At 37.8% G+C, this 15,150-nt stretch overlaps 2 protein-coding genes across 2 annotated transcripts in view; one reads left to right on the top strand and one right to left on the bottom strand.

Annotated features, from left to right (window-relative positions):
- Positions 1-4,169, top strand: part of RARRES1 (retinoic acid receptor responder 1) — a 42,016-nt gene extending 37,847 nt beyond the window's left edge. The window contains exons 5-6 of the mRNA XM_061168217.1: positions 3,718-3,780; positions 3,860-4,169. Of these exons, the coding sequence (XP_061024200.1) occupies positions 3,718-3,780; positions 3,860-4,009 (213 nt within the window). The 3' untranslated portion in view covers positions 4,010-4,169. The remainder of the gene's footprint in view (positions 1-3,717; positions 3,781-3,859) is intronic.
- Positions 4,170-7,249: 3,080 nt separating this feature from the next.
- The window catches only part of GFM1 (G elongation factor mitochondrial 1), a 49,953-nt gene continuing 42,052 nt past the window's right edge, over positions 7,250-15,150 (bottom strand). The window contains exons 15-18 of the mRNA XM_061168216.1: positions 13,713-13,857; positions 8,571-8,731; positions 7,755-7,808; positions 7,250-7,596 (exon numbers count right to left, since the gene is read on the bottom strand). Of these exons, the coding sequence (XP_061024199.1) occupies positions 7,465-7,596; positions 7,755-7,808; positions 8,571-8,731; positions 13,713-13,857 (492 nt within the window). The 3' untranslated portion in view covers positions 7,250-7,464. The remainder of the gene's footprint in view (positions 7,597-7,754; positions 7,809-8,570; positions 8,732-13,712; positions 13,858-15,150) is intronic.

Below are 15,150 nucleotides of genomic sequence, written 5' to 3'. Positions count from 1 at the left end.
GACACCATAAAACTCCTTGAAAAGAAAGCAGGCAAAACATCCTCTGGTAAAAGTTGTAGCAAAAATTTCTTCAGTCAGTCTCCCAAGGCAACGGAAATAAAACCAAAAGTAAATAATTGGGACCTAATCAACCTGAAAAGCTTTTGCATAGCAAAGGAAACCATAAACAAAATGACAACCTATGGAATGGGAGATAATATTTGCAAATAATGCAACTGACAAGGGCTTCATTTCTCAAATGTACAAACAGTTCATATAACTCAATATAAAAAAACATCCCAAGCAAAAAATAAGCAAAGGAGCTAAATAGACATTTCTCCAAGGAGGACACACAGATGGCCAACAGGCACCTGAAAAGATGCTCAATACTGCTAACTGCTTATAGAAATGCAAATTAAAACCACAGTGAGGTACCACCTCACAACCTGGTCAGAATGGCCATCATATTTTAAATGTCTACAAATAGAAATTCTGGAGACTTGGAGAAAAGGAAACCTCCTAAAACTGCTGGTGGGAAGGTAAGTTGATTCAGCCACCATGGAAAACAGTATGGAGGTTCCTTAGAAAACTAAGGAATAGAAAACTAAAAATAGAATTACCATATGGTCCAGCAGTTCCACTCCTGGACATATATCCTGAGAAAACCATCATCCGAAAAGATACTCATGTTCACAGCAGCATTATTTACAATATAGCCAAGACATGGAAGCAACCTAAAATGTCCATCAACAGATGAATAGATAAGAGGATATAGTATAGATACACAGTATTACTCAGCCATAAAAAAGAAGTTGTGCCATTGGTAGCTTCATGGATGGACCTAGAGATTATCATACCAAGTGAAGTCACGCAAATACCATGCAATATCACTTATATGCCGAATCTAAAATATACAAATGAACTTATGAAACAGAAACAGACTCACAAACATAGAAAACAAACTTACAGTTAGGGGAAAAGGGGTAGGGGAGGCATAAATTAGCAGATACAAACTGCTATATGTAAAATAACCAAAGACCTACTGTAACCTAGGAAAAAGAATATGTGTGTGTATAACTGAGTCACCACTGTACACAGAAACTAGCAACACTGTAAATAAACTACACTTCAATTAAAAAAAACAACTTATGATAGCATATACTAATAACCTAAGCCTACTTATTCTCAAAACCACACTGGTTCTGCTAGGGATCATTCCTTTTTTAGAGGGGAGTGGAGCAATAGCGGGTAGGGTGGGTCATGAGTAAGGAAACCAAACACTTCAGGTCTGTCTCTAGGAAGATTACAGTGCCGAGTTATCTGAAGAACGTGACAGTAGATCATCAGTTTGGACTAAGATTTTGACATATGTGATGATTTGAACAAAACTAAGGGATTATTTCTCAATAATATTAAGAATAATGGCTTCCTGGCAGGCAGAGCCTTACTTGGTGTGGGCAGTGCACCCTGGATACTTGGCCAGGTTCATGGATGTGCCATGTCTGGGCTGCGGTTCTTTAATGAGCCTAGTTTTCAGTTTGGTCTGAGGTTGCTTCCTCCTGGAGGAGGAAGCATCTATAAAAACATGTGTTTCAATAACTTAATTAAGGAAAGTCTTAATTAAATGTAGAGAGTGTCCAAGCATTACAATAACCCAAATTTTGTTTGGATTAATTGGAATGCCATCATTTACTTCAGGCCTTTTCCTGTTTTGCCTTAAATCTGGAGAGTGCCACGGTTTCCTTCAGAAATGCTATTTTCAAAAACAAAGAGGCACTGCCCTGAAAACATACATATGAGACCAATTTTTTTCTTTCTTTAATTATTTAAATTGGAGGCTAATTACTTTACACTATTGTAGTGGTTTTTGCCATTCGCTGACATGAATCAGCCATGAGTTTACATGTGTTCCCCATCCTGAACCCCCAGACCAATTTTTTTAACTGTAGAAATACATGGTAAGCAGATCTTGAGAAATCATGCAGGCAGAGCAGAAGTCAGACAAGAATTACACAGCAGAGCAGCCGGCTGTGTCAACAGAGCCCAAGGTCAAGATCGCCACCAAACGAGTCAAACAGGCTAAATCCACCCCCAGAGCCAGCAACGCCCAGCTGACAGCTGGAGCCTCCAGAAGCTGTTCTTTATAGAAAAGACACTACATGTTCTCTTAGGGATTCTCTGACTGTGCAGTCTGTCTGCACAGTGCGTTCACCATTCATGGGTACGCTGCTCGGCAGAAGGCAAACCTACCCAGTGATGAAAAGCACCACAGAAAAGCAGTCAATTTGTGATTGATCCAGGTCCACTCTTTTCACCTTATCCCTCCCTCCCTTTCTCCACCTGATGGAAATTTCATGGCCTGTAAAAAAATCTTCATCAGTGTAAGCAAAGGGAAGACAGAATGCAGTATCAAGTCCTTTTTGTTTGTTTTTGCTTTTTCATATTCTTAAATAGTCTCAACGAAAACCTGGTGGATTAAAATCACAATCCAAATTAAATATTTCTTCCATTTTTTTTTTAACTAAAGGGATAAGCTCTTTTGCAGCCCAAGCAGTTACTGTCAAAAAAACAGGAAATTGATTTAGTCACTCATAACATTTATAAAAATCAAATGAATAAAAGAGATGTGGGAGACTGCCTGCTTTACCTGGAAAATGTGCTGCTTTTAGAAGCAGTGTGGTACAACATGAAGAATGTGGGTGGTGGAGTCCATAGATTTATCTGGGTTTGAATCCCCATTTATCACCTACTAGCTGTAACCTCCGGAGAAGGCAATGGCACCCCACTCCAGTACTCTTGCCTGGAAAATCCCATGAATGGAGGAGGCTGGTAGGCTGTGGTCCATGGGGTGGCAAAGAGTCGGACACGACTGAGCGACTTCTATCACTTTTCACTTTCACGCATTGGAAAAGGAAATGGCAACCCACTCCAGTGTTTTTGCCTGGAGAATCCCAGGGACGGGGGAGCCTGGTGGGCTGCCGTCTGTGGGGTCGCACAGAGTCAGACACGACTGAAGTGACTTAGCAGCAGCAGCAGCTGTAACCTCAAGTTACCTTCCCTATAAAACAAGGGCTTACCTGGTTGCTCAGGTGGTAAAGAATCTGCCTGCAATGCAGGAGATCCAGGTTTGATCCCTGGGTTGGGAAGATCCTCTGGAGAAAGGAATGGCAACCCACTCCAGCACTCTTACCTGGAAAACCCCATGGACAGAGGAGCCTGGTGGGCTACAGTCCATGGGATTGCAAAGAGTCGGACACAACTGAGTGACTACCATTACCGTAATACATATTCTTGCAGGACAGGAGAATTCCATGAGAAAATGTATGAAATGCCTAGCACAGGACTTGGCCACAGTGGCCTTCTAGAAATCCTGGTTGCCCGGCCCTTGTCTTAACTGCTTGGCATAGCAGGTCTACATATCAGCTTGAGGTGCATATATGAGTATCAATAGACTCTCCCTATCTCATAGACCTTAGTCTCCATCAAAACCTGTAAGTATTAAAGAGAAAAAGTGATAGAAAGATCTTACTAGATTTTCCTGACTTGGTGGCACAACAGTAGGAATCCGTGACCTATACATCTTGACGTAGGATAGCACCAAAGGAGATGAGGCTAGACTCAGAGGCGGCAGGTGATTCAAGGGACCCACTGAAGAAGTTACATAAGATGAGCCTTCCAAATTCTGAGCTAATATAAACCTATCCTATCTATTGCACTAATTCTTTTTTCTTCTTCTAGAAAACAAATGATGATGCAATTGATTTTGATTATACTGTTCTACTCCATGAATTCTCAACACAGGTAAAACATAATGGTACATAGAATTGCTTAAACCAGAAGTTTTGGCAGATCATAATCTTTTAGAACTCTTGTTCCCCAGGAAATTATTCCCTGCCGTATTCACTTGGTCTGGTACCCCAGCAAACCACTGAAAGTGAAGTACCACTGTCAAGAGCGACAGACACCAGAAGAAGCCTCTGGAACTGAAGACGGATCAGCTATGGCACTGACGGAGCTTAGTAATTTCTGAAAAGCAAGAAAAATCTGTCTACACCACATTCTAAACAAAACGATTGTACTCTGCATTAAATAGCCTAAATCATTATTCTAGTAAAACAGCGAAATATAAGGCAATATAGTAATTTAGGAAAGCCTGTGATTACAAATAAATATTCAAACATTAAAAGATATTGGGATTTTCGTTTCTTGATGGGCATGGTTTAGTTTTAGCTCTGGGAACAGGTGCATACTGAACTCTGCCCAGTGACCCCACGGGTTCCTCAGGGTTTCAGCCCCAAAGTATAAAATCTAGTTAATTAGTATATACCACAGCTGGACTGATAAGTATTTATAACAAAACTGATGGTCGCATCTCTAAATCTGCATTTCTCAGTAGTTTTAACATATTGTAGGTAACTAATTTGTATTGTTAAATTGCTTCTATCTAGTATGTGAAAAAGATAATATATTTCAATGGAAGCAAATCATAAGGAAAATATTACCCATTTAAAAAGAATTACTATTTTTTATGATTTCAAGCAAGTATTCTTTTTAAATTTTAAAATAAATGTTTGTTCCTAAATGTGTCTATATAAGCAAACTTTGTGCTAAGCTGGGATTCAGTCAGTTCAGTCACTCAGTCGTGTCCAACTCTCCATGACCCCATTGACTGCAGCACGCCAGGCCTCCCTGTCTATCACCAACTCCCAGAGTTTACTCAAACTCATGTCCATTGAGTCGGTGATGCCATCCATCCATTTCATCCTCTATTGTCCCCTTCTCCTCCTGCCTTCAATCTTTCCCAGCATCAAGCTGGGATTAAAGGGTATTTAAGTATTAGTTCAGATTTTACAAATAAAACTACAGAGGCTCAAAGATAAAGCTGTGTCTACAAACATATGGAACAGTGATGTAACTCAAAGTATGTAAAAATTAATAATTTTCATTTATGAACAGCTTATAGGCAGCATCACATTCCTTTTTCTAACCTCTTTCCAATTTTCAAAAAATTTTAAGACATACAAGATAACACCAGGATTTTGCCTGCATTCCATTTGATTCTACTCACAGTTTTGTTTTGAGCTATGAATAGTTAGAAGTTCATAAGTTCTTCTGAAAGTCAATTGGAAGTTTCTATGTTGGCTCTTGAATGAGAGTCCTTCATGACATAATGAGTTTATTACACTAATGTCTCTCAATTTAGGAAATTCTATGACTTGTTCTGTGACCTTTCCTAACTTTCAAAGTGCTACAACCACATAACATGCTGCCTGGCACTTATGGATAAATGAATGAGTGTGCACAATAAACCGCCTGTGAAAACATTAACTATTTCAATGATGCATTAGTCTTATTTGAAGACATTTTAAGCAGCAATTAAAGCTCAAATTCAAAAATTTATACTTTCTCGGCAATGCATGTAGATGTTTTCTAAAAAAGGATTTATTCCTATATGTCACAATTTACTAAACCTGGTGGCTGCCTTGGTTACCTGGCATCAATTTTAAGATCCGTCCATATTTCAAAAGTATTAAAATATGAAAAACTCTAAAACTTCAGTATTATACTTTAGTGGGACTTAACCTGGTGGTCTAGTGGCTAAGACTCTGTGCTCCCAATGCAAGGGGCTTGGGTTTGATCCCCGCCCAGAGAACTGATCCCATGTGCTGCAACTAAAAGTTTGCAAGCCACAACAAAGGTCAAAGATCCTGGGGGCCATAACTAAGACCCAGCTGTCACGGCCCCAATGTAGTGACTTCACAACCTAAATCTAAGAGTGAGCAAGGAGGGAAGAAAGAATAGAAAATCGACTGCATATGTTTACAGAACATATACTAAGAACTAACAGCCCACAATCTAACATCACACAAAAGAATATTAACAATATGACACATGTGAACGTTTCATGTTTTGGAGGTACAGGTGATACTGCAGGGGTCTTTAACCATGCCTGTACATTAGAATACACTGGAAAACTTTTGATTTTGATCCAAAGAAGCAGTAGTACCCAAGGGTTGGCCTGGATATTTTTTTAAAGCTCCGCAAGTAATTTTTAAATTGGGAATCAGGATGATACTACTGTCTAGTGCTGCTACCATTCTCCAACACAAATAACACTGTCTTTCTTTAAATTAGCCAACAATTATCCTAAGAGCAGTATAAAAGAAACCCTTATTTATAAATACCATCATTCATTTTTTTCCTTTTGCAGACTTTGGCTGGTAACGTGGTCTTTACCAACTACAACCAAACTGAGTCAACAAAAGATGTTGGTTTTGGTCTTGGATGGGTTCCTGCGAGATATTCTTGTTTTTTGGATGAGCCAATTCTGAACAATATGGTAGAACTTCCTGGCAAAGTCCAATATACCCTAGAAACAAAAGCTTAGCGTTTGTCTTTCATAATCTCAATACAGTATGTGGTACATTCCAACAGACTCAAACTCAACTAACATTTACTGCGTGGATGAAACAGACTACCCAACAACCCTGTAAGTTGTATTTTATTATTTCCAAACTGCAGAAACATTAAAATGAACACAGACAAGCATATGAAAGGGTCTGTTTTTTACCTCACAGGTCTGCAAAAAAGTAACATTTATACCCCTGAAAAGAAGCAGTTACAAATGTGTGTAAGCCACAAGCTGAAGCCATCAGCTCTATATAAAACAGCTAGAAATTTAGCTAGTATTTTAATAACCCAATGAAGAATCTGAAAAATGTTCTTCATTAAGATTATATGGAATCCTTTTTGTTTAAAAAAAAACCACCTACTTTTCTGTTCTCTGTGTCTATGAGACTTAGTTTTGTCATGTTTGTTTATTTGTTTTGATTTATAGATCCACATATAAGTAAAATCATATAGTATCTGTCTTTAACTGATTTCACTTAGCAATAATAACCTCTACTAGGTTCATCCAGGTTGTCACAAAGGAACCCCACTAAGTCTTAAAAAAAAGTGACACTCCAAGAAGTATCATGATATATGCAATTCACTTTCAAGTATTCGGCAAAACAATATTTTTTAAAAGAATGGAAGTATGTGACACAGATGGACAACAAACAGAAAGCAGATATGACAGATTATCTGATAAACACTCTTAACAAACTTCACTATTCAGTCTAGACGGGTGGTATGTGGCTGTTCTTTCTAATGTTTTCAGCTTTTCTGTATCCTGAAAATTCTCATGCTGAAAAATGTGCACGTTTATACATGTTCTAAGCTTATAAGTAGAACAGAAATAAGTCTCCTCTCTCAAATAAATATTAAATATATTTCAATAATAACCATATTTTATTTGAGGTATAAAACCAATCAACAGAGTTGAGATATATACAGAATTAACCTTTACATAATAGAAACTCCTGAATATATAGGAAGGGCTTCTAAAGTTACTTCTTTTCAGCCTGGATTTATTCCACTGGAATCCATTAAAGTATCCAAAGTTGCAGATACAGTTAAAGTTCGTCAACAAAGTGAGAAAAATTAGTTCTTGGCTTTTCCTTTTTTGACAGGAAGTTGACCTGTAGCTTCCAAATACTTATTAATGAGTTCTTCTTGTGTAGCTGGTGAACATGGCTGATATCTGCAATACTCCATTGTATATTCTCCCTTCCCCTGGGGGTTCAAAACAAAATCAAAAAGATTTAAAAAAACCAGACCTCCAAAAACTATCAAGTAAAGAAAGTCATGCAAAGTCAAGATTTCACAAAAATGATCATTTTGTAGGATGGTCTCTTGAAGAGCACTGAAATAAAATCTAAACACCTGCTTACCTCTGTGCATGACCTAAGTTCAGTAGAATAGCCAAACATATTATTCAGAGGGACCTGAAAACAAACACAGTAAATACTTCAGCATTGCCTACTGGAAAATGAGAAAAACACAGAAGCCTTAGCCATTTAACTCCTGTAGACTCAGGTTTCTACTAGTAACTCTTGGTTTAGAAGAATTAGAAGCCAAAGAAAAGCTTATTTTTGTTTTATTGAGAGTAGAAACCCCATTTGAAGATAATTTCATTTGACAGTCACAACTAGCAAATTGATCTTTCAGTTTCGCGGAGTGGACACCACTGACGGCCCTCCCCCTCATCCCCACTCCCATGGCTGCAGCTCAAGCACTCAGAGTGTTTCTTCTGTGAAAAGGTGACTATTCATACAACGTTCCTCTGGACTCCTCAATGATATGCCTACAGTAATGTTTTCTAGGAGACCTTAGGTAATATGACTAAACGCTTTCTCCCGTGAACTTTAAGTAAGGCAAAGGAGATAAATATTATCCTCATAAATGAGAACATAAAAAAAACAGCCATGTAAATAAAGCTCTAAGGAGGAAGAAAGGTAATTATACATCTAAGAAAATGACATACAAAAGGCCTACATGAAATGAATCTCATTTTTACCTTTTACACTTAAAGAGATGCTCTAACAGCAAATTATAGAAATTGAAGCACACATATATAAGCACAAATTCAACACTCGAAATGGCAGGGAAATGTGCCAATTTGCTCTACAATTTCCAAACACAAAAGCTAATCCTAATTTTCTCCTGTAGAAATAAAAGCAAGGTTGTCAGTGACTAACAGTACTTACATCTGCATACAGTGTAAAATAGTCCTCAATTCCATCTTGTCCTGTGATTACCCCATGGCGTCGGTTAATTCCTGCAATCACTGGTCCCTGAAATTCATTTGGGGCTATAACTTCCACCGACATAACAGGCTCAAGAATACATAATGATGTATTTGCCAGGGCTGGGGTTTAAAAAAATAAATAATACATCAGTTTATTAATCTTTAAACAAACTGGAACTCTTTCTTTATCCAGATGTACAAAAAGGAGATGGAAAGTGCTCTCCCAAAGGTACACACACAAATGGTAAGATTAAAATATTTGATCTGGACTCATTTTTCTAGCAGCAGTAGCAGTCACTCTTTTAAATGGAACTTCCAGAAAGACAACACTTAATTCTAATATTAGTATGTCCATTACCATATTTTTATCCTTAAAAATCATGAGGTTGCAGAGAATAATATAAAAGGGGTCTTAGAACAACATTCAATAAAGTCCTTTCCCACTTAAATTATGCAGTTAAGGGTCACTAATTTTTTGAGATCCTTCACTAGCTGTTGAGTCTCTGACCTAGGTAAATCCACCCTTTCTTGTTGGTCCCTGGCTCAGACCTACCTCTGACTCATTAGTCCTAATTAGTGAGTTTTGATTTCAAAAGAGGGATATAAGTGAGCTCTGTAGATTCCTCAGTGTCATTAACGAGGCCCTGCAGAATTCTATGTAGACATCTAAAGCAGGAGACTAAAAATTCTAGACTGTAGAAGCAGCTCTATTTCTTGTAACTTCTTGGGTTACCATAATGGCTGGGCTTCCTTGGCTCTAAATAAATGTAATTAATGCAGAACCCAGGTGGTGCTAGTGGTAACGAAAGTGAAAGTGAAGTCACTCAGTCGTGTCCGACTCTGCGACCCCATGGACTGTAGCCTACCAGGCTCCTCAGTACATGGAATTTTCCAGGCAAGAGTACTAGAGTGGGTTGTCATTTCCTTCTCCAGGGGATCTTCCCGACCCAAGGATCGAACCTGGGTCTCCCGCATTGCAGACAGACGCTTTACCGTCTTTACCAGGGAAGCCCTTCTTTACAGTGCTAAAGAACCCACCGGTCAATGCAAGAGACATAAGAGATGCAGGTTCAACCCCTGGGTTGAGAGATCCCCTGGAGGGCATGGCAAATCACTCCAGTATTCTAGCCTGGAGAATCCCATAGACAGAGGAGCCTGGTGGGCTACAGTCCAAGGGGTTGCAAAGACTCAGACACGACTGAGCACACATGCACAGAGGTACCCAGAGAGACGGAAGTTAACAGGCATATTTAGTTACATATTATCTAGTGTTTTCAAAAGGTCAGTAGTAATAAAAGAGATCAAGTGTGAAAGTCATCATATCCTAAAGGGAAAGAAAGGGGCCAAGTATACAGTGTCCATCCCTTAACAGTTGAGGGTAACCTGTCCAATTCTGTTTCATATTCCCCCACTCTCCTTTTAATTCCTTCTTTCTTCCTAAATCCACCTTCTGATTCACTTGCCCTTCTTCATGCTTTTCTCTATCCCATTCTGTAATGACAAGACTCCAGAGCTAATTCATCCTGCCATTTTTCTATAGTCACATGGCAGCCAAGTCCTAAAAGCAATTTTTTCCTGAAGTAGAATAGCAGGAAGTGAAAATATCCACACCATCCATCACAAGACCTTTAAGTCTAAAGTGGTGGGCAGAGGTGGTGATGTTTCTATTTCAGTCCACTAGGGATAAAGCTGAAAACACCATGCTGGGTGCCAAAGAGTTTTGAGAGGAGGCGGTCAAGGGCCAGGACCCTGGTGAGGGTTTGAGTCTCTGTTCCACCACTAACATGGAGCCTTGGGCCATTTAACTAACTACTCTTGAGTCTCAGTTTTCTGAACCATCAGGTCACTGTGGAAGATAAGATAATTCATGTACTTAGCATAATATTAGTACACAGCACAAAAGTCATCAATAAATGTTACTGTGACTTCTCTGAGACAAAAAGCTGGGGATGGGTGGCATGGAACAGGTCAAACGTAATATGAAGGGAAGAGGGATAAGCTTTCACTATGCCCAAACACATATGTGCAAGTGTGTTGTGTGCTAAGTCACTTCAATCCTGTCTGACTCTTTGTGACCCCATGAACTATGGCCCGACAGGCTCCTCTGTCCATGGAATTCTCCAGGCAAGAACACTGGACTGGGTTGTTGTGCCATCCCCCAGGGGATCTTCCTGATCCAGGGACTGAACCTGTGTCTCTTATGTCTCCTGCACTGACAGTCAGGTTCTTTACCACTAGCACCACCTGGGAAGCCTATGCAATGTTTAAGTACATTCTGATTTAATAGTGTGGAATTACTATCTGCAAGCAGCTGGACATGCCCATTTCCACAGAGTTAAGTATGAAGAAGAGCCAGGATTCAAACTCAGCCCAGGAGATCAAAAAAGGGACAATGATGAGTAAAATGAGCTAATGTAATCCTGGGTAGGCCTTTATTTCTCCTATAGAGTAACTACAAATTAAATGATTGTGGAGAGACCAAGCACAGTGGTCTAAATATTGGCCGAAGAAAATGATGGTGGGACTTCCCTGGTGGTCCAGTGGCTAAGACTCTGCGCTCCCAACGCAGGGGGTCTGGCTTCAATCCCTGGTCAGGGAACTAGATCCCACATCCTGCAACTAAGAATTTGAATGCTACAATTAAGAGTTTGAATGTCACAACTAAAGATCCCACATGCCACAACTAAAAATATCCTACAGCGACAACAAAGATCAAAGATCCTGCATGCTGCAACTAAGACCAGGGCAGAAAATGAAAAATTAAGAAAAGAAAATAATGGTAATGGTTAACATCCATGGGGTGAACCAATCCCTGAAAGAACATTTAATTTCATGTTTCCATTTTAGTTACATCACTGATTAATTTCAGGGATAAAGTTTAAATTGTGACTGAATTAGTTCCAGTTTTCACTTTTTAAAATTAAAAACATATGAGAACATGAACTATTTTTCTCCCAATTTTGATAATAGCATAGTTCAAAAGTATAAGTTAATCTGATATTAAGCTCAATTATCAACATTTACCACCTTAAAACTCTCATATGATAATCAGTGGAGGTATGTGTATGAAAAGATGATTTTCTTAAGAGCCCAGCCCAGTAAAATTTTTTTTACTCTTTTACACTTTTATCTTTTAATCATGGAGAAAAAAGAATCAGATGATGAAACAGCAAAGTAACTCTTTTTTCATGCTAGCACCCTGTTTATTTGCACATATTTTTCTGGCAAAAACCCCCCACAATACTCCTCAGTTCTATTATCATCTAGTGCTTTTCCTCTGCATCCCCATCAGGCAATTAATCACGCATAAGAATATCTGCACACTTAAGTATTTAAAAACCAAATGGTACATACCTGTTTAATTAATACTCATAGACACACAGATTTTTTTCATGGATATACATATGTGTGTATTATGGACATCTAATCTACATTTATCTATATTTCATATAGGTACAACTGAAAAGCATGATGCTCTTTATTGATTTTACCAATTATCTTGCTTTATGCAACCTCTATCCAGGAAAGCTGCCTATTTCCAGCAAAGAATAGTTGGTGATTTCTAATTTGTCTTAACTATATTAAAAAAAGTATCACAATGCATATGTTTATGAAATCATCACTTAAAATATATCACAGTTTTGTCAACTGTACCTCAATAAAGCTGAGAAAAATATAAAGTGATTACAACTAAATTGTCAATTTAAGACTTATTAAAGTGGTAAACACCTTTGAAGGCAAAAGGCAGGTGTTATAATCTGCTGCTGCTGCTGCTAAGTCACTTCAGTTGTGTCCGACTCTGTGTGACCCCATAGACGGCAGCCCACCAGGCTCCTCTGTCCACAGGATTCTCTAGGCAAAATACTGGAGTGGGTTGCCGTTTCCTTCTCCATCATGCCTAATAAAATCTTACTTTGTGACTTTGTTTCCCTTTTCCTATTAACACAATTGTCAGGTTGTGACAAAGTTTCTAGATCATAGATTTCAACTGCATTTTTAATAGACAGCTAGCTGGCATAAAGAAAATGAAGGATTCTTTCACTCTTTTACAACTAGGAAATATGAAATAAATAACTAATGGCTCCCATTAAGTAAAATAAGGAATTAGTGGCCTGGTCAAGAAATAAGCAACCTTCTCCAGCCACTGCCCCACACCTAACCACAGATGCAAACAGACTAAAAATAACCAAGTCCAAAATGCAAACAAAATCAGTAAAATCCTGATTCTCTGAATGCCTGGAAATGAAGTGTTAGAATTTTCTGCTGTCCATTTTGACCTTCTTTGATAAAAATATTTATGAATGTTTTATGAATTATAATGTAATTTTCTGTGAAAACACACTTCTGGACATAACTAATGAATTATCATATAATGGATGTGGAAGAGATGACAAACACAATGAATTTTTTGACTTTCAGTTATAACTTAAAATTCTTTTGTTGAATAACCCTGATGTCAAACTGCTGTGTCATTTGCTTTTCTCTCTTACAAGCAGTCAATCAAATACACCTGCAATTGCTTATGGTTCTGGTATCATCAGGGTTTTAATACACATTATTATCCTTGTGAGAAAGGTTGACAGTTTTAGCAGTTTAGTAAGAAATCTGCACTGAGAATAAAGTTTACTGAATTCTTTCAAATGCCTAAAAGCCTACAATGTCATATGTGAAAAAACTGTTTACAAATTTATAGATTTTCTGACATCTGAATAAATTACTAAAAATAGCATGACTATAGTTAATGTTTCTTTAAAATATTTCTTAAAATTCTAAGCATTTGTCTTCTTTATTAAAAATACAGCTTACAGATTATCTATGAATTTAAACATATGAAAAATACCAGATAATTGAAGAGAACAAAGTAGGATCTTAGTTTTGTAAAAAAGAAAACATAGTAATCTGTCCTCACACTGATTCTATGACAACCTGTCCAGAACCTTCATTGTTCCCGGTGTGCTGCCTCCTGCCCCAGGGGAAGGGGGTAGAAGCAGTGGAGGGTGTCGGGAGGAAGACCTAAGCAGCACAGTGCCGCCTGTTGGGGCTCTGATGGTCCACTGGGGAAGTAGACTCATCCATGCGGCAGGAGCCAGATGCAGCATACCTTGTTTAAGAGCACCTTCTCCTGCGCGGATGAAAGAGATTTCATTGGAATCCACCATGTGATGTGCTCCATCTTGCAGAACAAACCGGAGCCCAGAGAGCTTGTGACCAGACAAAGGGCCCTTCTCGCAGGCATCCAAAAACCCCTGTTAATGAATAAGCTTCTTGAGTGTCTCTTCACTTGCAGGTGCATTAAGAAAAACCCTCAAACATTTTAGTATTCAGAAGTTTAACATTTTCATGTATATATATATATTTTTTAATTTCTTTAAAATTGAACAGCCTATTTAAGCTTTATTATTGTGGAATGTAGATAAGCAATCACTTTCTCATAACCTAATATTCAAGAATTACTAAACTCTTGTGATACATTATAGAGTCAGTATGATCTTAATTTTACAAGGCATAACCAGAGGAAAGGCAAATCTAAGAAATTCCCTAAAGTAAAACTTTAATCAAAACTGACATCAACAGCTGCGTCTTAAGCTCCTACTCTATACCTATCACTGCTCTGACTCACTGGCAGACCACTACATAATAATTTTTGTGCTACACAATGTAAGAACTAAAAACATTTTTCCAAAGCAATTATTTTAAGACACAGCTTTACTGAGATATAATTGATAAACAATAAGCTATACATATTTAAAGAGTGCAATATGATATGTGTGCAGTTTTTTCATTCATTAAATACTTGTAGAGTTGCTACGATTCAAGTTAGTCTACACAGTTGCACGTGTAGTACAATATATTTCTGACATTTCAAAACTGTTAACTCTGAATGCATCTAAGCTTTCCTTCACCTATGTTAATCTTGGAGAATAAAAGATAATTTAAATTTGTGTGAATGACACATTCATTTGTGTGAATGACAAAATACTGTTTTGAAATTAAGTATAATGGATGAAATACACTAAGCACAAAAAATGCTACCAAAATTAATGCTAAAACCAAAATCATGATCTGTTAATAAAGACTTCTAAGTTAAAAGTTAAAAGATTTTAAAAAATAACCTCAATCTTTATGAATAGACAGTTGCTAAAGGTTTACAACAGTCTTAAAACCAATGACGTAGAAAGCTACCAAAACACAAATAACCCCTTATACGTGCAAAGCACCTCACAATTCCCAAAGAAATGTCAGAGTCTTACCCAATCTTTGATTTTGTGAGGGGTTCAGGATTAAGTACTGTATGCTCAATTTACAAAAGAAAATGGCTTTGAACACTGATTTACCCAAGGACGTATTAATCATTAGCAGAGATGACAACACACGCAGGTGTTGGAAATCTTAATGCATGACCATTCTACTACAAGGGTACTGCATGGAAAACTTTCACAAACTCCTAACGACTACTACAAATTTCAGTTACTAATTATAATCAATCAAGTAGTTTCAATTTATCGAGAAATGTAATAACTATGATTCAGAAACAGAAT

Source organism: Dama dama, chromosome 19 (genome assembly GCF_033118175.1).
Source record: "Dama dama isolate Ldn47 chromosome 19, ASM3311817v1, whole genome shotgun sequence".
Classification (NCBI taxonomy): Eukaryota; Metazoa; Chordata; class Mammalia; order Artiodactyla; family Cervidae; genus Dama; species Dama dama.
The sequence above is the reverse complement of the archived record's forward strand: the minus strand, read 5'-3'. Positions and strand labels throughout refer to the sequence as shown.